This window comes from Pan paniscus, chromosome 9 (genome assembly GCF_029289425.2).
Source record: "Pan paniscus chromosome 9, NHGRI_mPanPan1-v2.0_pri, whole genome shotgun sequence".
NCBI lineage: Eukaryota > Metazoa > Chordata > Mammalia > Primates > Hominidae > Pan > Pan paniscus.
The window spans coordinates 84837455-84864880 of NC_073258.2; the positions used below are offsets into that span (position 1 = coordinate 84837455).

General features: G+C 37.1%; 1 protein-coding gene across 19 annotated transcripts in view; it reads right to left on the reverse strand.

Moving 5' to 3' along the window:
* Positions 1 to 27426, reverse strand: part of DLG2 (discs large MAGUK scaffold protein 2) — a 2166992-nt gene that overhangs the window by 452844 nt on the left and 1686722 nt on the right. For all 19 annotated transcript variants that reach the window (XM_034934113.3, XM_063608698.1, XM_055093779.2 and 16 more), the window contains one exon: positions 21414 to 21569. In XM_034934113.3, the coding sequence (XP_034790004.1) occupies positions 21414 to 21569 (156 nt within the window). The remainder of the gene's footprint in view (positions 1 to 21413; positions 21570 to 27426) is intronic.

Sequence of the window (27426 nt, forward strand, 5' to 3'; positions counted from 1 at the left end):
CTTGAACTCCTAGCTCAAGCAATTTTCCCGTCTCAGCCTCCCAGAGTGTGGGATCACAGGCATAAGCTATCATGCCCACCCTCATATGCAGCTTTTTAGCCTCTGCAGACTCTGCGTCCTTGCCTCACTGAGTATCATCTTGAAGGAATGAAAGGAAATACAAGGTTTTATGCCATATGCTATTCAAGAGATTTCAGTTTAGGTGCTAGAATGACAATTGGAGTGAAAGCAGTAAGACCCTTGTTCTAGTCGGGCATTTATTACTAAGTTGCTACACAACCTTGGGCAGGCCATTTTCCCTTTTGTGGGACTGTTTTCCCATCTGTATAATGGAGAGTACTGAAACAAATAATGTCTGAGACTCCTTTCAGTGCTAATGCTCTTTGATTCCATCCAGCTGCAAGGTTTTTGCAAATAGTAATTAATCAGAGAAATGAGTATAATAATTCCTGGCAGTAAACTGAGTATCATTCCATGCTAGACTGGTAGCACTGCAACTGACAATGGAAGCCACTGTCAAAGACCTCACTTACATCCACTCTGGTGAATAGCAAGAAAGCAGAGTAAGTTTGGGAAAAGCCATAAGGTCATATAATGTGGCAGTAAAAAGTAAGAAGGCAGAGAACCGACGGATTGTTATAAAATAAATAAATGTTTAACTTTTCAAAATTACTGATGTCCAATTCAAATTTTAAATTTATGGTGAAATGAAATGGGGAGAAATTAAATATCTGAAAAAAGAGAGACTTATGCTGGACCAATTGAGAAACTCCAAGGGTCATTAATTGTTATGCTTCATCAAATGATTACTGGTTGAGGGAAAAGGACTTTGATCCCTGGAGACAGTATTGCTCAAGGGTTTGAATATATCACAGGCTTATCTTCTGGTCCAATCTTCCTCTGAGACATTTGATACAGGTCAATACAAAGAAAGCCTGGGAAGACTCTTCCTCTATTCCAGGGAAGCAGCCTCAATGTCTCCACGTCCTGTTCCTGCCCTAGAAAGTGATCCACTGGAGATTCTAATTAAATTTGCTATCTGAAGATGTGGGAGATGTGTCTAATTATGCTAGGCTCTAAAACAGAATGGAGAATTTTATCTGAGTCTTTTGTTAGTCATTAAATTAAATGAACAGTTCAGTAATAAACCCAGCTGAGTAAATCAACCAAGTGAAGTGGAGTGTAGACTACATTGAAAAGTTGGACTGAAAAGGTATCAAACCTGTAGGAGAATTGCAGCTGCTGAGCACTGTAATAGACTATTTGAGAAGTTAATGTGCATTGCAAAAGTGTGGATACAGTATGCTGTGACACAAGAAGTGTGGTTTTAAGGGAGAAGAGTTTTAGAGTCATCAAATTGACATAAAATGACCTCAAAGCTGACAACTTTTGGAACTAAGAAAATATTCGATTAATGGTCAGTCAGTGTTTTCATTAAAGTTTAACTTTTCTTCTACTAAAGAAGTCAAGGTCCTGTGAAACATGAACATCAAATGAACGGTCCTGGAAGCACCGTGGAGAACTTTTCTTTGTTATTTCAATTTAATGTCCTATAGCACGGTAGAATGACTGCATTTAACAATAATACATAGTTTCAAATAGCTAGAAGGAAAATATTAAATGTTCCCAACACAAAGATATTATAAATGTTTGAGATGATGGATATGCTAACCTGATCACCATACATTACATGTATCGAAACATCACTGCACTCCAAGAATATGTACAATTATTAATACTTTAAAAACTTAAAAGATTATTCAAGGAAAAAGTACAGCTATTTTAACTTAGAGAAAAATGTGGTTTTCATACAGGTACTTTGAGAAGACATTTCAGTTGCTCTTCATCCCTGACAGCTATCATTGTCGTGATGATTATTAAAGATGACACACTGAACATTTGAGAACCCACTATGTGTTTGGCATTATTCTACTTTTATGGGGATACCAACAAATTGATATCAAGGGCCTCTATATTCAAGAGGTTTACATTAATATAGTTAATGAGACAAGACCACAGAAATGAATGATTTGCCGATTACACAAAGTAATCTTTAATTGAGCAATAATAGTTTGGCCTAAAGTAGGCAAAACATGATATGACTCCAAAGAAGATAGGCACTCACAAAGGTAGAAGTGCTCAAGAAAAAAAGTGATGTAAATAATAAATACTTGAGCTAGATTTTCTTATACTGATACAGTTATGAAAACCAAAGAAAGATGGGAAAGTAGCTCAGTGTAGAGGAATAGCAAGGGCAGAGGCAGACAGAGGAAGGAACAGGGGAATGAAGCTGACAATAGACAGAACTGCCTGAATTGAGAAGTCAAATAATGACAATCCAAGGCAAAGGTGTAGGTTTGGGTATAACAAAATATAATTATCATTCTATATTGCTTTTACCGTAGTTATTTTTTCCTTCAGGGTACAGTTTCATATTAGCAAAACTAACAGGCTAAACTTATAATTTTCTACTCCTCATGTAACTTGTCTTAGATTGAGTGTTTCTATGAACTAAGGTTTTTTTTTCTTTCATTATTTTTTAACGTGTGGGATTTTTCCTTTGTAGTTCAGATCAGCTCCTCTGTATACACAGTGTTAATGAGTGACATTTAAGAATGCTGGTTTTACAGCAAAATTGTCCATCTCATGTGTTACTGCTAGCTTCTGTTGCCTCTGTAATTCTCAACTCCATTTCAATGTTAGCCTCATAACATTTAATAATATGGAGTTATTAAATCACTTTATTTTTCTATTTAGCAGGATCAGAGCTACAAAAAATGTTCTCTAATAAGGCTAGCATTGTACAATGAATCAACGAAAATAGTGAGGGATCAATTTAGAGGAAAAAAACCTTAGGAAATAAAATGACATTCTTTATGCCTGTTACTAAAAGAAAAGCAAAAGGTTTTTTTTTGTTTTCTTTTTTTTGACAGTGCAATTACAAAATGTGTCTCCTTATTTTGGTGTTTTGAAAGCTGTACAGATAACTTGTTAATTCCTACCCCAAAGGTTATAATATAAGCAGTTTAGAGCAATGGAAAAAAAAAGAATTATTGAAACAGCAACAAATAAAACACAAGAGCAAAAATGGCAATCATATTTTGCACTTATATACTCTCACTTGCTGAGGGGCTATCAGCATACAAGGGCTGTCATATAATGCAGCTATATAGAAAAAAAGAAAACAAAGAAAAAAATAAAAATGTCATCAAAATTATATAAATTTTTCTTTGTCAAATGGAGACATATGTCAAATGGAGACATATGTCAAATGGAGACATATGTGATGTCAGGGACATCACAAAAACCAAAAAGTAACATTATTGATGATGACTTGTATATATAGTAATCATCCAACTTATGACTGGGTTGTTATCTTTAAGATGTCTTGTTCGGGTCCCCAATGGGTCTGGATCCAAGGGCTTTTGAAAATAGAGGGTCCACAGCCAAAATTAATCAGATGTTCAAACACAGTGTCTACCAAATGTTGTGCATGAGTGTACAAAAAATGGCACCGTGAAAAGAGTGCTAGCTGATTTCAAGAGGGTGACTGGGGGACTGCATCAAGAACACACAGTGGCAGGAACGATTTTAATGAAAAATCCTGAAGACAAATCCACGTTTTAGTTTTGTAAATGAAGCGCGTTAACATAACATCTACTATCTATCATCACCATAATTTCATAAAATAAAATATTTTTAACACCAAAATTAAAGGGAGATTCCAATCTCAGGAAGGATTCCTCCCAAGGAAGGACAATGGGCAACCCGATACTGATATTTGTATGTGTACATTGCAAAGTTCTTCTTTTCTTTCTTTTTGCCCCAGGCCAGCAGAAATTTGGCCATGAATCAGCTCAACTCTATGGACTCGAATTTGGGAAAACACTGAGAGAACATCCATGCGTGCTGGAATTACACAGATAGAATATTTTATAGTATGCCCGTGGCTTTGTCAAAGGTTGGGGAAGAGCTTAAGGAGCCAATTTAAATAGTGGGAAGAATAAGGCAGTGAGGGCTATAATTATGTCCAAGAAAGGTTTCTATCTCTATTTTAATTCAAATTGAATGTAGTCACCTGACCCCATTAGTTAATATCCCACAGACTTCTCAGTGTCAATCTGTGTGTTTGCTTGTGTGTGTGTAAACATCCCTTAACTTCTCTCTCATTTTAATCATGTTAATAAATTAACATATTCCATTCTTGATACCCTGTCAGAATATGCCCTCGATTATAGCACCTTTGTATGGAATGCTAATTGTTTTCCTGTCTGCTATGGTCTCTGTTAGATTGGGAGTCTCTTCAGGAAAGAGCTAAATCTAATTTATCTTTGTATTCTCAGTTGAAAGCACAGAGCATTTCACAGGATCACCAAATACAGGGCTCTTATGGGAGTAAATAAATGAATAATGATTTAAATATTTTTTTGTTATTGCTTAAAAAACCAACAACTCAATACTTTCCAGGCACATTGCTGGCACTAGGGATAGAGGAAATAATTAAAACAGAGTCCTTGAACTCAAGAGGCTCACAGTCTAGTTGATAAGGCAAACATGGAAATCAAGTAATTAATAATAATAATAATGTAGGCTAATTTCTATAACTTTGGAAGGATGGAGGAGGTCCCCTCACCCATGCTGAGAACTTCAGGGAGGGGTTTCTGGTGGCACCACCAAAAACACATTTCTTGGGCTTATTAACAGTTACTCATGTGAACAGACCTGTTTGTGGGAGCTAGTAATGAGGTGGCCAGGTGAATGGTACATGTGCCCATTAAGAGAGGGAGGAGGAGTTTCAAAATGGAAGCATAAGCAAGGACCTCAAAGAAAGGGAGACTTTTGTTTTTTCTGTGAACTGAAAGAACTGATATGACTGAAAGACAGGTGATGTGGGGAGTGGAAGATTAATCAGGTCAATGACAACCAGATTTGCAATGCAGAATGCTCCACATGGGCTACAGTGTGGATAATGAATTGCAGGTGCATATAGACAGACTGTGGTGAAAACCAGTGGGTAAATACTTCAGATGAGCAGTGATTCTAGTTGGATGTAGACTGGAGATGATATGGAAAGACTGCAGAAAAATCATTCAAGAGATATTAAAGATATATGGATAGGATGCTTGGTGATATAGTTTGGATATTTGTCCTTTCTGAGTCTCATGTTGAAATTTCATCCCCAGTGTTGGAGGTGGGGCCTGGAAGAGGTGTTTTGGTTGTGGGGGCAGATCTCTCATGATGGCTTGGGGTCATTTTTGGGAGACTGAGTGAGTTTTCACTGTTAGTTCCTGCAAAGATCTGGCTGTTAAAAACAATCTGGCATCTCCCTTCTCTCTTGCTCTCTTCCTCTCACCATGTGATCCTGGCTCCCCTCTGCTAGAAGCAGACACTGACATCATGATTCTTGTACAGCCTGCAGGACTGAAAGCCAAATAAACCTCTTTTCTTATAAATTATCCAGCTACAGGTGTTCCTTTATAGCAACGCAAATGGACCAAGACACAGAGATCAAGTTATAACACCAAGATGTTTTTCTAGATTCCTACTACTGATTTGCGTTAACTTGATCTCTGATCTCTTTTCCACAGAAGTACTTAGCTTACCATGGGCCAAGTGCTTTTCATGTATAAACTCATTAACCCTCATTATTATCCTATGAGATGGATACTTTTTAAAAAATTCTCATTTTATGGATAAGGAAACTAAGGCATAAAGAGGCTACACGGCTAGTGAGTAGAGCCAGGATCTGAACTCAAGCACATGCCCTTAAATGCTACCCCACACTGTTGATGGTCATTAGACAGTGGATTTAACAGGAGACAACAATCTGAATGGTAAGTGTAATGAACATACTTTTTGATGTGCTTCAGAGCATTTGAGGATCGATATCCAGTAGGTATGTATGTCTGGAGCCAAGATCTAATTGTAGATATAGAGACGAGAGACATAGGCACATAGTTTAAAATCAGATCTGTGGGTGTGGATGTGTTCCATTCAGGTGGGTGTGCAGAGTAGGAAGAGAAGGAAGGAATCACTGGGTGAAACAGACACATAAAGGATGAGGAGAAAAGGAGATGCCTAATAAGACAGAGAAGAAAAAGTCTGAGATGCAAGCACAACAGTGAGCCTGGAAACAGGACTCTGGAAGTTTAAAAAAAGTTTCAGGAAGGAGCAGGCAACAGAGGCAAGTGTACAGAAAAATAAGATTAGATAGGGACTGAAAAGTTTCCACTGGATTTAGAAGAAAAGAATCTTGGCAACCTTGGTGCAAATGAATTCAGTGGAGGGCTGGGGGCAGAACTTAAGCTCCAGTTCTCTGAGGAGTAAATGGGTTATAAGAAAGAAGAGATAGTGTAGACAACTCTTCTGGCTGGGAAGGAGAGTAGTAAGGATTAGTTTTATGTAATGGAACGATGATTGTAGTGTAGCAAAAGCAAACAAAACTAGGTTGAAATCTCAGCTCTGGTAGCTATCATCTTTATCAGTGAAATAGAAATAAAAATACCTACTGTATAGATTTATTGTTAGGATTAGTGATTATTTTTGCAAAACACCAAACAAAAAGTAGTTAGTAAATGAGAACTATAGCCATGTTAAAAATGTAAAAATCTGAAAACCTTCTTCTGAATAATTTATTTGAATAACCTTTCATAGGCAAATTAAAACTTTTTAAAATTATTTTTTATTATTTTTATCTGAATATTTGACATTATAAGGACATAGTATTAATGTCACTGTGGCTATATAAATTATTTAACTTTTAAGTAAGAATTTTAAGTAAGCTTTATTGAGATATAATTTACCTACAGTAAAATCACCTATTTAAAGTGCATTGTTCAGTGGCTTTTAGTATATTTACAGAATTGTGCAACCATCATGACGGTCAACTTTTAAAACATTTTTGTAATCTCCCAAAGAAACCCCATACCCATGATCAGCATCTCCTAATTCCCATAGCCTCTCCCTCTAGCCCCAGGCAATCACTAATCTATTTTCTGACTCTACAGATTTATTTGCCTATTGTTGACATTTCACAGAAATGGAATCATGCAAGGTGTGGCTCTTTGCGATTGTCTTCTTTTACTTGGCATAATCTTTTCATGGTTTACCCATGCGTAACACTTATCAGTACTTCATTCTTTTTTCTGGTTAAATAATATTCCATTGAATTATAAAGACATACCACATACTATTTATCCATTCATCAGCTGATGGGCATTTGGGTTTTTTCCATATTTTGGCTATATTATGAACAATGCTGCTATGAACATTTGTAAACAAGCTTTGTAAGGATGTATGTTTTCATTTCTCTTGGGTGCATACTTATGACTGAAATTCTGAGCCTAATGGGAGATTTTTAAATTTAGGTTTTTTTTTTTTTTTTTTTTTGAGACAAAAGTCTCACTCTGTTGCCCAGGCTGGAGTGCCGTGGTGTGATCTTGGCTCACTGCAGCCTCTGCCTCTCAGGTTCAAGACTCTCCTGTCTCAACCTCTTGAGTAGCTGGGATTCCAGGATCATGACAGTATGCCTGGCTAATTTTTGTATTTTTAGTAGAGATGGGGTTTCACCATGTTGGCCAGGCTGGTCTCAGACTCCTGGCCTCAAGTGATCTGTCCACCTCGGCCTCCCAAAATGCTGGTATTACAGGCCTCAGCCACTGCACCCAGCCTAAATTTAGTTTTTAATAACAAAACTTAAACATGCTTACAGACAAAACAATTTAAAATTGTATAAAGTAAAGGATAATTCCTTTCCCCATCCCGATTATACTTCCCTGAGGTAAACACTGTTAACCTGAGGTAAGTTTTATTTCCTTCCTTCCGGTCTTGCTCTATGATAGGCCATCTTTCTTAACATGAAACATTATGGCAGATTGTGTTTAGTTGAAATTACAGGCTGGTGAATGAGAAAAAGCACTACCACCTGAAGTCTCTGACCCAACTGCTATATCCGTCACAGACTACTGGTGTGACTGTGTGATCTTGGGTGAGTCTCTTGATTTTGCTGGAGGTATTTTCTCAATTTTTTAAGTGTTTGGGTGGAAAGTTTTCTGATTCAGGTCAAGCATTATATGATTTAATAATACTAAAGGCCCTGAGGATGCACTATTAGCTTTAGGCTTATTTGCAATGTGTTTTTGTTTCTCTTTCTTTTTATTTATCATTGGTAGAAGGAACTTCAGAGAAAGGCAATGACAATTACCCTCACCTTGCCAACCACTGACATTTGCTTAGCATGCTAAACAAACTTTCAGAGTGACTGGTGTTGAAAATAAAGTCCTTTTGCAGGTCTTAATTTGCTTCTTTTCAATCTTCTAAGTTTGCTGAATAGTTTTTGTTTTATTACCTTTTACAGAGTCAATCAGAGTGGCTGAGAATTTTGCTTGTTATGTACCTTGATTCCACTTTTCAAAGTCTAGTCATGCTCATTACAATGACCTAACCTAAGATATGTTAGAGGCATCCACATATGGTGAAACTTCTCCAGAGCATCTGATATTGACACGTTTAGTATAGATGAAAAAGACTTTAACAAAAAGCAGACACTGTTATAGTACATAATAGATGGGCTGATGAAAATCAGTTTCTGTGTCCTAACTCTGAAATAAAAAAATCCCAGGGGAAACTATGTGCATCACCATCCCCCAAGAGAACAAGGATGAAATCTGACCCTGCTGGAAGGACTTCCCTCTGTCTGCCAGTTCTTCCGCACATATCCTTGAGCCTGAAGAAGAGCTTCCATTAAATGTGAACTCTTCCTTTGAGCTATAAGACTATAAGTCACAGTCGTAGGTGAATACCCACCACTTGTCATTCCAATGAATGTCTACTATGTGCTCATGTGTCACATGATAACATACAGCATGGTTCCTACCTTTAAACAGATGACAGAAATATACTCTGTTTTCATAGTTATTACTAGAGTTACACAGTTATTACTAGAGGAAAATCTACAATTCGATTTTGGCTGTTCTTGAAGTTCATTATTCCCTTAGGCATTATGGGATGAAAGTGCATGAAGAAGAATTAAGGATTGTTTGCAAGTCCCCTTAGTAACTGATTTTGAATCTACCAAGCAGAAAGGTAGGGTCTGAAAACAGTAATAATGTGAGAAGGCAGATGTCCCATTACAAAGAGCTTGGATCTTGAACACATGTGAATTTCTACTTGTTGACCTAGGGAAAGAGAGAGGGCTCCATGGCATTCCATGAAAGAGGTCTCACTGTGGGCTAAAGCAAGAACATGAGATACATTAGGGGGCCTTTTACAGAGAATGGAAAGAAGAAACCAACAGTATACGTATAGGTGAGAACTCAGGAGAGACAACTAGCATTGTGGAGCTATGATTTACAGCAGAAGGTCTTTGATCGGAGGTTCATAGGTGCTCTCGACCTATTGGATACCAGTAGCTGCCTGAGGCCTCAGTGGCCAAGGCATTCACTCACACCTATCCTGATTTCCTACAGTTGCCATCCCCATTCTTCCTGTGGTAATTCTTTAACTTCAGGGTTTTAAAAGGTATATCGTCTTCTAAGAAAAGGTTTGTTGCTCCTGAAACTGAATGTTAATGCTACTCAACAACAACAAAAAAGTCCATGTCTGTCTTTTTTGTTTCTCTGCTGGGAAAAGTGCCTGAATTAGAGGCTGACTTTATGAGTCACAAGAATCCCAGAGGAAAAGGCTCCAGTATGAAAATCAGGGCAGGGAACCTGGCCAGCACAGGAACAGAGCTGCTGTGGAAGACAGAAAGTGAAATAAAGTCCCTGCCTGAGGAAAGAGGCCTCAGCTGACCATGGGTCCCGCATGGCACCTGTCAAAGGGCAGAGTGGGGATCTCAGTGCTGTAACATGAGACTCCCCTCTGTGAAGTCACAGCCCAAGGTGGAAAAATCTTGGTCAAAAAAAAAAGTCTTTGTAAAAGAAACTGAAGGCTTCTCATCTTGCCTCTGCCAGACACTGCCCGGTTCTTAGAAGTCTAGCGTCAACATGGAGCTCCAGTGTGGACAAGAGTGGGAAAGGAGATGCATATCCAACATAACATCACTCAAAGCAATTGGGACAGTGACAAGGGTGAGAAGAGTAAGGAAGTTCTTGTAAGTGAGGAGATTTCTATGGGAAAGCAATAAGGAAAGTGTTGTATTGTGAAAGTGTGGAAATGGTTGCCTAGGACATCTCGTGATTCACCAACAGGCCCTATAAGGAGGGAAAGAATAATCACAGAACTCCAGCAATTATAATGGTAGAAATCTGGTAGAGGCTCTGTTTTATATTTCACAGCTGCTTTCCTCATGTCCAGTGTAGCTTAGGGTCTACAGGTACCATAGGCCCTGTACTATTTCACTGCTGGTGAGAATAGTAAGAACTTACCAAGTAACTGGTCAGATAGAAAGGAAAACGGGGCTACTATCTGACCTTCAGGTTTCCCATGCAGAGTCTCTGAATACCCAGCATTCAATAAATACAAATCTATATATAGCTATGGAAAAAAATCAGGCTGGATCCAAAATAAATAAGGCAGAAGCTGATTAAAATTCATACATATTTGAAATATGCTATCCATAATAAATTTCTAGACCTTTTATTTTCTTATTTTTCTTTTTTTACATTACAGGTGGCTGTTGACTATATCCACAAAAGAAACTCTCTAGGTCCAGTGGTCCCTAAATCTTCTGAGAACAGGGGTCAGCCACATCTGGATTGCATATCCTCAGAAGTGCTAACCTTATAATATGAATTTAATGCCTGTTTGGGGTCTGAGTGACAGTTTCCTCATCTGGAAAATATAGAGGTTGGACTAAACTGTTTAGTCCAATCTTTGTACCCAACCATCTCTGCACCTATGTTAGCATCTAGTTATTTTTTTCCCATAAGGCTGATGGAATAATATCTTTACAATTATGCCAGAGGCATAGGAAAGAAAACAGAGCATGAATTAGATGAATTTGAAGGAGATCTAAATAACACAGAGAAATGAAATTCTTATTCATATCCTGATATACATCTTCATTTGGGTCAATTTATTATGTTAGGCAGGTTGCTCAAAGAACACTTGGTCATGGGGATGAGTTAGGGCTGAAATCTAGTCTGAATGCTGTTCATCGTGCCACAGACCCTGACACAGTGCGTGCCAGAAGAAGGGGAGCCTTCGTAAAATTTGGACAAAGGCTTTGGCCGCTTAGTAGTGGCCCAGCGTACCCTCTCCTTTTAAAAGCAAGCCATAAAATTCCTCTTTACCCTCTAAGGTATTGATTTCCTCTGGCATAGAGTGATCTTAAGTTTTAGTATTCAATTTGGAACACACACACCTACTGACTTTAAAAGCCCTCTTCAAGAGATCCTTTAAACCTCATATGAGCTGAAGGTCTACAGAACCAAATTAAAGGGTTGATAGGGAAGGTTTATTTTCTCTTCTCTGAGAGGCAGATTTTAATCTCTTAATTAAAATAAAATTCTACATTCTAAAATATTTAGATCTCTATATAAATACAGGCAGGCTTGCACAGCCCTTCCCCCATACTGCCAACCCTACCATTCATCTCCCTTCACAATTCACTGGATTCACTATTAAGCTATGAATGGAAACAGTCTTTTATAACAGTCTTTTGAAAAAAATTCATTCTCACCTCAGCCTGAGGTATCTATGGGGGGGGGTCATAATACATCATCTCACACATACAAATATAATGATAGCTAAAATTTATGGAGCACTTCATATTTATCAGGTATTGCTCTCAGCACTTTATATAAAACCTCTTGAAATCCTTATAGGTACCCCATGAGATTGATACTACAATAATTGCTACCTTTTAGAAAAGTCCCTTGCTCAAGTTTACAAAGCTAGAAAGTTGTGGAGGCAAAATTCAAACTCTTAATATTTTGTGTCTAGAGTCTAGTCTCTTAACCATATATTCATTGTCTGTCTATCTATCTATCTTCATATATCAATCAGTCATCTGTTGATATATCACCTATCTACTGAAAAGATGTGACTATTGTTTAATGGGGTGTACTTTTCTCTGAAGCAGAATTCAATACTTGAAGAATTACTACTATAATATTCAGTCAATATTTATTAAGCACATTTAAAAACACAGACTCTGGTACCAGCCTAGTTAGGTTCAAATTCTACCCATGTGACCTTAGAAAGGTTAGCTAACTGTTTCATCACCTGCAAAATGGGATAATAATAACACATACCTCCCTGGGTTGCTGTGGAGATTAATGAGTTAATTTGTATAAAGTTCTGCTGGGTAGGTAACAAGATGATAAACAGTGATTGTTGTAATCACTATCCTCATAGTTGCCATCATCATCATCTGTATTGTCATTGTTACTATTAGTACTACATGCCAGGTACCATTTTTGGCACAGGGAATAAAATGATAAATAAAACAAAACTTCTGCTCAAATAAAATTAATATTCTAAGTGTAATTTCTGATGACCTCATTTGCAACTATCTCATCTCATTGTTTCCATTTGTTTCTCAAATCATGTACCGTAATATTTCCATAAAATTGGGATGATCATAGCTACCGCATAAGTCATTATAAGGTTAAAATGAGTTGGTACATATAAAACTTCTGGAATAGCGCATAGCACCTAAGGGCACCCGATAAACATCAGTGGTTTTAATTAATATCTACGCAATGGGTGTTATGGTTTAACGTTACTATCTTGATTCTGAGTCCTACAATTTGTTGCCATGGTGATTTTTGCATAGAATTTTCTCATAGGTAGTTTCCTTCACAAAGGAATGCTTTTGAAGCTGTGCTTATTCTCTGTTTTCTTATTGCTACCCAATAATTTGATGGTTACTAAAGGAAATACAAAGATTACTCCCAAAACACAAACAGACATACTAAAACTAATAGAAAATATTCACATCATCTCAGATAGAGACATTATCTCACTTTTAATTTTTTTTTAAAAAAGCTAATCAATTAAATTTAGATTGCTTTATCACAGAGTTATTTGAACATCACAAATAGGAATTCTGGAGTAAAACCAATCTGGTTTCACTTCCCAGCTCTGTTATCTCAAGGTATTTGACCCTCATGAAGCCTCCTGACTCTACCTGCCTGGGTTGTTGTGCAGAGTAAATAAGAGCTTTTAAAACAGGGTGAGTTCCTTGTTTTCTGTTGTCCTTTACATTACAAAATGTTAACTGTGCTTTTAAAACAATTACTGAATTCTTAATGAAAGAATATCTTCCCGCTAGTATCAAAAAATAGTGAGGGACAACAATGAATGCTGTAAATTTAAGAAATTATCTATTGAGACAATGCATTAATATAAGATCAAGGGGTATTTCTTTCCATGTAAACCCTTTCACAGATTGCACTGCAGAGGAAATAGGCTATAAAACCAAATGTAGCAAGAGTGGCCTCTGTCACTCTGGGAGTCAATTAATCTCTTCTTATTTTCCTTAATTCCTATTGGGTTTAGTGATCACCTACTTCAAAAAGGCAGTGACAGCCTTTGAAAAATAAGCTACTACATAAACTTAGAAAGGGGCTATGCCTTGTGAGTCATTCTCAGAGGGCTCAGTCTCTTGGTTTTAATTAAAAGTGAAATAAAGAATTCTTTAAGATTATATCAGCCTTTTAAGGGCATAAGAAGGTCACTGATTTGTAAGCATCTTCTTTCTCTTTCTAATGGTGCTGTTTCCCAGATTGAATCGTGTGAACAAGGCTCAAATTTCCTTTCAGAATCTACAGATTCGTGGCAGAGGGGATGTGGGAAGTGGGGAACAGAGTGAGAAGCTACAGTGTACAGAGTGAACGTGATTAAGGCTCTGTGAGAAGATGAGCTTGGATGTGAGAATGCCTTGGGTACAGCCCAGATTCCTCCAATTGCTAGATCAAAACACACACTTTGCAAAATTATTGAGATTATTAGAAACAATCAAGTACCTATGTAAAGTGCCTGGCTACTGATCTGTGCACCATAAAGCGGCTATTATTTTGTCCACATTCCTGAGAAGAAACATGTAAGACAGAAATACCACTACATGAGTAGATAAAAAAAGAAAAGTATCTCATATAAGTATAAAATCACATATGGGATTAGACACATGCTGCTGTTTACAGGGAGCCTATAAACGTAATAATAAAAGGAAAAATATGTGACATTGATTATGATGACAAGAAGGATGGCTGCTAAGAATTATAGAAGGTCTCAGCCCAAACAGCTTTCTTATGACCTCAGGGGATTTGCCTGAACTGATAAACATTTTCTACCTGATTTGTGATAGCAATAAAAATCAATATACATGAGTTCAAGGCTTTAAAATAGAATACACATATGGGAACAATTAATAACGACTAATGTGGCTAGTGCCTGGATGAAAATTCATTCGCTCAATTTCCCTTGTTCATCACAACAATCCTATGAGGGGAACAGCACAGATACCATTATTCTTCTCACTTTCTAATGAGGGAATTGAGGCTCTGAGGGTGGTAACATGTTTAGCTAAAATGCACATGATTAGTATGGCCAAATGGAAGGCTTCAGACCTACACAGTTTGGGCACAATCCTTAGCTCCTCTGTGACTTCACCTTGCCACTACCTCAAACAAGGGACCCGATATATTTTGTCTCCCTTCCCTCCCATTGTTTTCTAAAGAGTCTTATGTTTAAGTGTACTTATTGTGGACAAGAGTGCTCATTCTGTCCAACAGGGGCAAAGAATCACCCTCCAGTGAATATCCCAAGCCAGAAAATTCTTCCCCTGAGTCAATCACCAAGTACCACCTGTTTTATTTAATAAATAGTTCTGAATCCATTTGTACCTCCCTATCTCGATAGTCTCAGTTCAGTTCTTCATTATTTCAACCCTGCTCTATAATATAATACTAACTAGTTTCCCTGCATTCAAACTTTTCCCACACAGGTGGCAGAGTGATCTTTTTAAAAATGCAAAGCAGCTTGTGTCTTTGCTCAGCTTTAAAACTCTTCAACAGCTCCCCACTGCCTATAGGATAAAGTACAAAATCCTCAGCTTGGTAAGTAAGGTCTTCTATGATACACAGCTGCCTTTTTCTCCAACCTTATCACCCACCCAATAGCCCTCAGCCACACAGGTAGTCCGGTAGTCCCAGAAGGCATTGTGTGCCTTTATATAACAGGATGCTTAACTTTTTCCTATTTCTTTTACTTGGAACACATCTCTTCCCTAATCCTACTGATAAGCTCAGTGTCTTCATGATAATGCCCAGAAAAACAAGGGCAGAGTTAGGTAATTCCTCCTATGTTTACCTTTAGAGACTTACATGCACTTCTATTAGAGATTAGTTTTGGAATTTGTATTTGATTTTGTATTTACAGACTTTGAAACAGTTAAAACATTAAAGGCCCAGTAAATTTTCTGCCACCCTGCAAGGAAAGAAAGCTTGCCAAAGATAAGTTTTGGTATTCAGTTTGGAACACACATACCTGCTGACTTTAAAAACCCATTTAAGGGATCCTATAACTTCATATGTGCTGATAGTCTACAGAACTGAATTAAAGGGTTAAAATGGAAGGTTTACTTTCTCTTCTCTGAGAAGTAAATTTTGAAGCCTTAATGAAAACAAAATGACATGTTGTAAAATACTTAGATCTCTATAAAAATACAGGCAGGCTTGCACAGCCCTTCCCCCATACTGCCAACCCTACCATTCATCTCCCTTCACAATTCACTGGACTCGCTATTAAGCTATGAACAGAAACAGTCTTTTATAACAGTTCTTTAATAAAAATTAAAATTCATTCTCATCTCAGCCTGAGGTACTATTCAGGGGCTCACCATAACTCTGGCATATGATTGAGGTCTTACGAAATAAAGATCTCGCTCTGCATCCCAAAACTAAGAATGGCTTGAGGCTGCCAACATTATGATTTCTACAAAGGTGGTAAATTATAAATGTGGATTCTCTGAGCCCATCAGAGAACAGTTAGAAGTTAGACCTATGAGAAGATGAGTGTGCATTTTCCATTGGTAATGCTTCTTATACATGATTAGAAATTGATGGCTAGGTGTGGACGGGGCCATTTCTTTGTGTATGTTAATGCCTCTGCAGAAGGAACAGTCTGAGGTCATATTTGCTTCCAACACTACCGCTTGTAATAATCTGATTTTAGTTATGCTAAATTAAATAAGCAGGAGGCCCTTAGGTTAATGCTGTCTCCATACTCTGAGTTCCCACATAACAATCTGAAACCTAACTTAGAAGTGTTACACACAGTAGCGTTTCAGATAGTCACAAGCGGCTGGGTTTCAGTCAATTGCAGGCAGCCAACTCATCACACCGTGCCCAAATAAAGCAGATGCCTAGCTGTAGCCCATCAGGCGATTTCTCTACTTTGCTTCTGTGTACAGGCTATAAACGGTTGCTTCTCAAACTGCTCAGTGGAGCTCTCTAAACCTCTTCTGGTTCTGAGTGCTGCCTGATTCATGAATTGTTCTTTGCTCAAATAAACTCTGTTAAATTTAATTTCTTTAAATTTGTTATTTTAACAGCTACCTAGAGATTAGGTACATTTGAGAAACTGAGGCCTTTTAGCAGATATATATCACATGGTAAGTAATTCTACATTTATATGTCTGTGAGATACTTAAGGGGAGAGACCATGTTTTTTTCACCTTTGAATCCCTAACATTAAGGATGATGCCTGGTAACTAGTTGAAGTCCCATGAATATATATATCCTTCAGTGAGTGAAGATGTTTTATGACGATATAGTGCTTCACAGTTCATTTCCCATCCAAAACCTGCCAATATATTTCAATTAGCCTTCATCTGGTTTATCTCAGCCTCTGTTATCAACTGCAAAATAACAATAATTAGGACCTTTTATGTAAAAGGACAAATAAATGTATGCCATAAATATTGAAAAAACAGCCAAGGATACTATTCTCCTTGCCCTAGAAATATCAAAAGCTGAATAACTTATTCTCCCAAAGTAGAAAAATCAATTAAAACATCAAAATTACTTTTTTTCAAAGAAAAAGAGATGTACTAGATAAGCAGGAGTCCCACAGAAATCCTATTTGTTTTTCAAATTTTAGTTTGATTTCAGGCTCTGCACATTTCTTGCTTCTGCAAGCATTAAGAAATCAATTCCTCCAAACATAATCTGCAGCCGTAGGCACTGTGCCAAGTAATTTAAAGTGCTTTCCTAAGAAAAACTAACAACTTCTCTGTTTTCTTTTAAACGGTCTTACAGAAGTAAATTGTGTGTACAATTAATTCATCCCTGAATGTTTGCTATTAATTCAAAGAGCTGAGAACTTGGGTATTCCCACTGAAGCTCAGAAAATACAGAAGACTGACTCAGGTTGCTTTTGCTGACTCACCTTTATTCTTCTAAATGTGGATTAGGAATTAAACTGATGTAAATGTAAGGATGGTTTCACATGCTAACTTTTCCAGAGCTAGTGCATATTCTAATCTGAAGCCATAATTGCTATATCAATATGTGCAAGTTTCTGGAATAGACTTCAGGAATTTTTCAAAAGCTCTGAACAAAATATACATCATTATCTACTGCATCCTAAAAATCAGGCATTTCTTCAACATTTTTGGCTTTTTCAGCTTGCACCTTTGTAAAAAGTTGTCCCATTATAGTAGCATCTTGCACTTTGTGGATGATCCTTGATAAGGCTTAGCTAAATAAGTTAATAGATATATTTTTATAATATCTTTTTTAGGGCAAAAGATTCTAGAATATTTATATTTAACCATGAGGCGTAATAAGACGTAGACTGTGAAGATAGTAGATTGGGTTCCACAACATTACTAGAGTTGGATGAGGGTTTTTCTATCTAATTCTAAGTTCTCATCTACTTCCGAGGGTCTATATGTTATTCAAGAACACAGAGAACAGCACACAGGTGATGGTGTCAAAAATGGAACCAGAATATTTTACTTTGCCCCTGAATTATTGGCTGCATTTCAAGATACAGTGGCTTGGAGAGGTATTTCCCATTGGAAAAATAAATAATATCTGAAATGAATTACTGAGTCCTCATGAAGAACTGACAGGTGCCTAATGGATTTATAATGTAGACAATCACCATAGACATAGTTTATGGTGAAAGTACAACACAAAGTAAGTTCTAGTTATTATTTGTTTCTATGCATGGATTCATTCATTCATGGAGTAGTTTTATATACCTACTAAGAACTAGGTAAAGCACAGCTTGAGCTTATGACTTGTTTTCAAACAGGTAACAGTTGGCTTGTTTGCAGATTTTATTTCCATGTTTATGTATTCATCCAATAATCCTGAGCTCCTGCTAGCCAGATACTGTACTAACTGTTAGGAATATAGCAGTGCACAAAATAAACACAATTCCACTCATTGTGCTTACAGTGTAGAGGGTGATACAGTCATTTAGTTTGAAAATCACATAAATAAATGTACAATTATAAATTGCTTGAGTCTTACGAAAAATAGAAAGAAAATATATAATGGGGGCCTGATTTTCTGTTTTAGAGAGCTTCTCTGAAGACGTGCAATTTAAGCTTGGATCTAAGATGACCAGAAATTAATCAGGCAAAGTGTAAAAAGAGCTCTCCAATTCCAGGGAAAAGCATATGTGAAACACTTGAGACTAGAAGAGATTTAGTGTATTTTGTGAATAAAAAGAAGGCCAACATGAATATATGGTCAGCAAAGGGAAGAGTGAAATGAGGTATCCAAGAGGCAGGCAGTGGCTAGGTCATGCAGAGCCTGGATGCTATGTTAATGACTTCGCATTGCATCCTAATGCAAAAGGAGATCTGATCTGTATTTTTTACAGATCACTTTGGTTGCATTGAGAATAAGCCTGGAGGTCAACAGTGGAAATGGTGAGACCCATTAAGAAGCTATTATAGGTGGGAGATGATGGGGGCTTGGATTAAAGTGGTGGAAATAGAAGTAAAGAAAAGTGAATAAATCTGAGATATTTTGGAGGTAGAATCAACAGGACTTGAAGATGAATTGAATGGCGGATGTGAGGGAAAACAAAGTAGTAAGGATGACTCTCAAGTTTTTGGCTTGAACAATGCAGTAGATGTGTGTGCCATTTACTAAGTTGAGGAAGTATGGAGGAGGAGCAAAGTGGGGTGAAATTAAGATTTTTGGTATCAATGCACTGGTAGTGACAAGGCCACTAAAATAGCTGTCTGTGTGTTTTTGTGTGTGTATGACTGTTTTTCTACAAAGATAAGATAAAGAATAAGATAATGGAAAAAGAAAAAAAGAAGGAGAAAGAAGGGGACCAAATTAGAATAAATTGAAAATAGAATTCCCAAAAAGGGGAATGGTGGATGGGGGTTGGGTCCTGGTGCATATCAGAATTAGGGTGTGTAATTTGAAAAAAAAAATTCAACATTGTACTATAATGTTTTTATTTGAAAAATAAATAACTATGGTATTCATGATACAGATGACAGAAAGCAAGCTGAAAAGAATCATATCTGGCAGGTGCACACAGAGGTGAACTGTTATCAGCTACTTCTTGGTGAATTTTTCAGGAGGGATGCTTCAAAGTCCCCATTGGAGTGGAAGGAAACCAATGTAACTTTTACATTCATAAAAAAGGAACACAGGATAAAAAGAAAAAAAATATTTACTGACACAGAGCCAGAAGAAGGGAAGGAATATGAAAAGTCGAGATAAAGATAGGGAAAGGATAGAAAAAGAGAAATGAGGGGAAATTTTTTTCCAGTGAGCAAAAATGGCTAAAGGTCTGCCAGGTCAGTCATCATCTGGGTTTGAATCCCAGCTGTCACTTACTAATGGATGATCTTGGGCAAGTCAGGCAACTTACCAAGTCTCGATTTTCTCATTTGTAAAACAAAGATAATAATAACATCTACCTCATAAAGTTATTGTGAGGATTAAAAGAAATAATTCATAAGAAGTATTTAACAAAATGCCTGGCACAGAAGAGCTCAATAAATGTTAGCTACCCTTATGTAGCTGACTGTAGGTACATAATTACTAGCAAGTCATTACAGGTATGTGGCTCTTCTCACTTCCTTAAGGCTATGGTGACTTTGACCTTTCAGCTTTAAAATGGCATAGTTCGCTGTATCAACAAATAGTTTTAATGATTTGTTAAAAATATAGGTGGACTTAATGAATATTTATAAAGTATTCTGAAATATTAGTTAGACTTTAATTATTGCAAATTAATAAAAATGCCCTAGCTGATTTACATAGTCAGAAATGTGTTTTCTCATTTATTTCTGGAAATGTTAGATGTAATTTAAAATTTGTTATTTAACTCTCCTAGAGAGAACAGTAATTGACTTCCAAACTTATTCTTTCAAAATATCAAAAAATAAAGATGATATTCTTAGCAGACCCTCTTGATATATCCATCTTCACTCTGAATCGTTCTAAAGTCTGTATTTTTTCAGCTCTAACAATATTATGAAGATATTCCTGTCTGAAAACATAACTATATAGACACCCCATTCTGTGTAGGAACATTACAATTGGGATCTCTGTTTAGACTGAATTGGAACTACCTTGTGGAACGCTGAATTCTATTTTTCTTGCTTTCCTCTCTCTCCAACTCAGGCTACTATGAAAAGATGAGGTCTTTTTTGTTATTTATCATATATAGGCTTTGGAATACTAACACAGAATTGTGTCCAACTTTCAGACTTAGAATAATTTCTTTACAAAGTTGTTGAAAGACTCAAAACATTCTCAAAACATTCTAAGGTCAAATTTGGACTCTACATTTATTGGCAAGATCATACTGAGGGCAATACCTTTAACCTCTCTGAACTTCTATTTCTTTAAATAGGCTAGGAGCAGTTAAATAAGAGAATATATATATATATGTACATACATAGCATGGTAACATAATATAACATTAATTTTATGTTCCGTGTGGTGAGATGGAACCAACTAATCCTGTAGTTTTGGACAAGTTGCTTAATACCTTAAAGACTCAGTTAAATGGTGATATTAATCTAATATTTTAGTTAAAATATTAAATGATAATAGTACATATTTCTTAGGCCATGTTATGCCTGGAGTATAGTAAGCACTTATTAAATATTATTTAAAAATATTCAACAAATGTTCTCTTTCATCCTTCTGTATGAGTGAAATGGTGTTAAGTTCCAAAATTAATTCTTCTGGAAAAATATAATAAATGCCTTATTAAAATGTATAGGAACTAGGAACATGTGGAGCATCATGTGATCAATGTCTAAGTGCTCTGTGATCACTCTAGGGAATAAAACAAAACAAAAAGGCAATGTTCTTAATTTCTCCCATTGCACCAAGGGAACAGCAGAACATCTCTCCACTTTGGGGAAGATGTTTAGTGCAAGAGAAGTGAGCAGAGGCGGATTCTACCCATTTATCCTTGTGGAAGCACATGCAGTTCGAGAAGATGAAGTGAGGAAGCGCATGCAGTACCTGGTCATCTCAGAGTCAGGTAGCAGGCCTAGGTGGTAGTGGGAATAGGGAGCTGAGAGGAGGAAGCTTTTGTCACACTCAACAGGGGAATAGTGCCTGGGAGAAGCAGGCTTATCACATAGTTTGTTCACAGTGCTGTAAACAGGTTCCGGAGGCCTGGTGATACAAGAGGAAGAGAAAGATACGCATGGTTAGTACATACAAGGAACACCTGTGCAACCAGTAGCATCTCAGCATATGCAAAAGTAAAAACAATGCCATTTTTCTTGATTTGTTACTAAAAGAAATCCAATTTTCCACTTGTAACTTTTCTTATAATAAAGACTTTATTCCTCAGACTCTTTTGTGGGTAAAAGTGGCCCCATGAAAATGTTCAGTACAATGTGATGTGAGTGCTCTGAAGTATTTTGTGAACTAGAATAGCTGCTTATAAGGAAGCTTGTTTAGCCAGAATTCTTGAAATTTTGTTCTCTCCCATTTCCTCCGTTTACTTACCTGGAACCCAGACATGATGGGTGGAGCTTCACTGGTCATCTTAGACCATGAAGCAAACTTGAGGATAAAGCCAAAAAATACACATAGTGGAATATAAAGACAGAACCTGTGTCACTGATAATATGGAGTGGCACTATACCAACTCTGGACTAGCTACCTTTGAATTCCTTCTATGTGGATAAAGATAAACTGTGTTGTTCAAGCTAGGATCATTTTATTCTTATATAAATAGGACCTAATATTAACAGATATACTCCTACAAAATTTAAGACTGCACATCTAATACAAAGAAATAGTATAAATAGGGCCTACTATAAATGCTAATATATTTAATTATGTTTGGAGTCCATCTAATACCTTCTGTATACATAGGAAATGTAAAGAATGTTATTTTCTTTCCATATAATTTGGTCCTATGACTACTTGGAGAAATTTCTGCATCTTAATTTGAAAATATTATTATACACAAAATGGTAGCTGATCTAAACTGCCAGCACAGAACCTTAGAAGAAAGGATTCAATGACTTCTTTTAGATCATAAAACATTCTCATGATAATGTCATTTCGGTAACATTGTTGTTTCTGCCTGGGAGGGCTGATCCAATTTTCTCAGTCTGATGTTGACTCTACAGACTAAGAAAATGATGTTTCCAATTTTCTCCTAGTCCTTTTACCTCAGTAGCACCATATTCTGAGTCACATTTTCACAATCAAAGCTGGCTAATGGATATCTTTTAAAAATTCCTGGTTATATTGTATTTAACTGAATTCTTTATTCAGTTTCTCTTTGAAAATATTTTACTTTCTGAAAATTACAATAAATTCAAGCCAATGAAAATGAGATCCTGTATTTTGTCCAGTGTTGAACTCTTGAAACTTTTATTTGAATCTTTTGGGAACCATTTTGTGAATATAATATTATCATTTGATTCACATATTTAATAGATTTGGTGTTTGCAGCAGGCTTTAATACCTTGGATTTTAGAAGAAGGCTCTTATTTCTTTGCTTTCAGTCACCTTCAGGATGGTTTCATAGTGGACTGATACTTGCTAAGCTTAATTATTCACCGTTCAAAGTCTTATCAACACACAGAAACAGTTACTGATATCGCAGGTTCATTTTACCTTTGTTTCACCTTCTATTTCTTACCTATTTATTTACTTGTTATTTTGTACATTCACTGGCTAAAGAATAGAGATATCAAATCCAGTTTCTTTTGTTGATTGTGAGAACACTTAATATCTCAGAAGATGAGTAGATGAAAGTATACCAAAACATAACAAACCACTTGACAAATTTGACAAAGCCTTCTTGCAATATTGACAAAGTTCTCTTGCAATCAAACAACAACATTAAAAATATCAGTGAAAATCTCCTTTCAAGTGGCATAAAAATGGGGTTCACATTTGAAGATTTTTTTTTTTTAGACGTAGTCTCACTCTGTCACCCAGGCTGGAGTGCAGTGGCGCAATCTCGGCTCACTGCAAACTCCGCCTCCTGGGTTCACGCCATTCTCCTGCCTCAGCCTCCCGAGTAGCTGGGACTACAGGCGCCTGCCACCACGCCCGGCTAATTTTTTGTATTTTTAGTAGAGATGGGGTTTCACTGCATTAGCAAGGATGGTCTTGATCTCCTGACCTCATGATCTGCCTGCCTCTGCCTCCCAAAGTGCTGGGATTACAGGCTTGAGCCACCGCGCCCGGCATATCTAATGGTTTTATTACAGTGCTAGGATTCTGTCATATATTCTATCATATAGTATGTATATTACGTATTAGAGCACAGTACAGTATACAGAAAGTACAACATAGGCTACAATCTGAACACAGAAATGGCACATAGTAGGTATTTGGTAAATGTTTCTTTGAATGAATAGATAATTTTTTTTTTTTTTTTTAGCCATTCTTTGCAGAGGGAAATTTTAAAAAACCTTCTGGTTCTTTCAAGGGAGCCATAAGTTACTCTAAATTTTTCAGGCCATTATAAATTCTCACAGGTTATACCAGAAGAACCAGAATCCCAATGTTATGAACTGAGTGGCTTTAAGTACTTAATTAAAGCATGTGCGCATGGTTCATCTGCCCTCAAAGGGATAGGTTTCTTGTGCGTTTGAGTTTAGCCACTGAAATGCCTGCCCATAGTTCCTGTGAGAGTCGCTCCAATGGGCACAGTGGGCTCCTCGCAGACTTCTCGGCCCTGAGTTCCAGAAGGCCTAATACTGGGAGCCAGCATTCTTAGTCTTTCCCTGCAGTTATATTCTGTGTGACCTCTCCCCATCAGACAAACAAGAAATGCCGTTTTATAAACCATCACTGGAATCTGGGTGGCAGAACAGATGCCACTATCACTTCCCATTTAGTCGGTAAGGAAGTGCCAAGGGGAAATGACTTTTGGCAGCGTGAATCAGCCAGTCATAACTGAAAGGGCCTGCTGATCCTATTATAAACTGCCAGAATGGCCTAGGTCAGAAGGTAGTGAATATGAAAATCCAACCCAAGAGGCCTATCTGTGGATGCCCACAGAGGGAGGGAAAAGTATTTGAAGATATTGGTACAATCTCTAAGTGAATTTATAAACAAATCATTTCTCTTGCTGTCCATTTATAAAGAGCCATAGATAATGACCTTGTAGCTCATCTGCTGAGCCATCAGCATTTATTTGCACATCTATGGGTTTATAATTGCAGGTTCTTATAGCATATAATTAGCACACCCTGGCCCTTGGTGATCTCTCTTTTCTCTGAACTCCAACTCCATTAGCACTTGCTATTTGTTCTATTTCCTTGTCATTTTTAATTGCCAATCCACAATACTGGTGTATGTTGGAGGGAGGTGCTTCATCTATACCTTATTCTTAGGAAAACTACCTTGCCTATAACTGCTCCTTCCCATTTGGACCACTTGCCACTATCAAATTCAGTTTCCTCCCTAAACAAAGCAGTTTAGACCATTGGATTAGGATTGGGCCCCTCACCTTGCAACCATGATCTGTATGGTGGGGCTCAAAAGAAAGAAAGAAAGAAAAAAAAGGCCTAGGCCATTTGGATTCTCCTATGGAAGGTGAATAATGTGAATAAAGGAGAAAAAATTATCAGTTAACAGAAAAAGGAAAAGATGCAAACATGGAGAAGGTAGCTGTAGCTGTGTCCACTAATTATAGAGCACCAGAGTGAAGCTCTATCAAATTTTGTTGCTAAAATGTCTAGAGGTTCCTTGAGTCTAGAATAACTGTCTGGGTTCATTCTTACAGCAGGGTTACGAGAGCTCATGCTATTGAATTTCTTTGATGATTCCCATATGACATTAGTTGTCAATCAACTACCCATCTCCCACCCTGTTCCCTTATTGGAAGTTAGATCTGATCTCATGTTTGCAATCAGTACAGTGAAAATAAAACAGGCACCTTGTTTATTTTCACATCTCTTTCATATCACCTCAACTAGACTATGCCTCCCAAAGCCAACAGACAAAACCTTGGGCCTCTATGTAATTACATAGTACCTGAGACTAATACCAGACTGACTCTATCTTTAAAAGTTTGATATTTTGTTCATTATAAATTCTTTTGCATTAATTTTATTTTCTAAAATATTTCATTAAAGTATTTTTGTCTTAATTGCTGTTTCTTGGTGTCCCCTTAAATTTTGTACCCAACATGAGTACCTCACTCACCTCACTATAGTCCCTGCCCTGTATCAGAGATAATAAATGTTTAAGACAGTGATAATAATGACTGTGATTGTAAATAGTCTTCATCTGTGTAGCACCTGAAGCTACAAGGTCAAAGGAATATGACTCTCTTCTCTGAGAGATAACAATGAGAGTGACTTACACTTTATTGAGTTTTCTAACTCCCTACCAAAGAGCTCTCAAAGCCTTCAGGCTGTCTCAGGCAGGGACCTCACCTCATTGCACTGTCTTTATTAATTCACAATGCTCTCTCCTTCTCTAGAATATTAGACCCTGGAGGATCAGGACCAAATCTCATGTGTCTTTGTTTCCCCATTACTTTCCTCAATGCAAGAATGTATTACTGAAGTACTGTCATAGAAAATGAAAGGATCTGTGAAATGAAAAGTGATCAGTACCTTTTATTCTCTTTTCCTGAGCCAGAACTAAAAGGGGACATCTAAAATTACAAAAAGATGGATTTGGGTCATATACGTATATGATTTTGAGCATAAATTTCTTCATCATATAGACTGATATGGCTAAATCTGCAGAACTTTCAGATTCTCCAAAGGTTATCCTGCTATGGTTTTCTTGGGTTGCCCTAATGGGAGGGGGGCATCCAACCGCATGCCCTGTATTTGCAGAATATAGAACCAAACTGCATTAATTATAGCAGCTGGGACGTCAAGGGCTCAGATGCCTAAGTATCTAATATATTGCCAGATATCATTTGAGGAAAAAGGATTGTAACTTTAAAAGGGTGCCTCATGCTCCTCTTTACAAATACTACACTGTTTATTGGGCCAAGGATTTGGAAAAGTATAAGAGGATTGAATTCCAGTCCTGGGCTAATAGCTCTTAAGGGTGGGATTTTGGGAAGCCCTAAAAGTAATTAGGGGATAAAAGAGAATTAGTATCAGGCTGTGAACTATGTGGCTCAACATGTGAAATGACATTATAAAAATGGTTAAGAAAGAGGCTGACTTCTCTTATACTGAACTTTAAGCAGAAAAGTATTAGTCACTTGATTAAGATGTTATACAGGCCTTAAAGTATGATATAGAGACATCTAGGGGAGGGATTGATCTAGGTGATTTGTAAGAACCTATTCGCTCCCCTAATTCCAAGCACCATTGAATTGGGCACTCAAGAAGTTCCACGGGGGCAGTTGGAGTAGACGCCTATTTGCGCCACACTTACTTAACTCTTTCAAATCTTAGCTTTCTCATTTATAGACCTAAAATAATATTTTAAAAGATTTTTCTGTTTACCAGAAAAATTATAAATTGCAAAATTATGCACAGACCTAAATTATTATGAGCACCATGTTAAGTACAAGCAAACCAAACTAGGTTTAGATCTGGCTCTTCCAAATTCTACCTTGTATGACCTTATGCTATTTCTTAACATCCTCATCTGGAAAGTGGGAATAGTAACATCAGCCTAAAGATGATTGTGAGAAATAGGAAGAATGTGCATAAAGCACTTAGTTCAGTCCGTGGCACTTACTCAGAGCTCACCGAAAAGGAGCCACTATTATTATCTTGATTATCACTCTTAGACACTCGAGCTCACAAGGATGCATAACCTCAGGAAATGTTGGTCCCCTTTGTGAGAATTCCTACAAATAATATTCTTCACCTACTCACTTAGAATCAGTCAGTTCACACGACAGCACTTTCATGTATGTGAATTCTCTACAAGAGGGTTGAACCAAGGAAGTAACAATCGATGGCTTTTAGTCTCGCAAAAGGTACTGCACAGGTGGCTTCTAAAGACTCACTTTTGCTCTGTATATTTAAAAGGTAATTGATCCTCTTTAATAGCCCTGGAGGTTGATGACCAC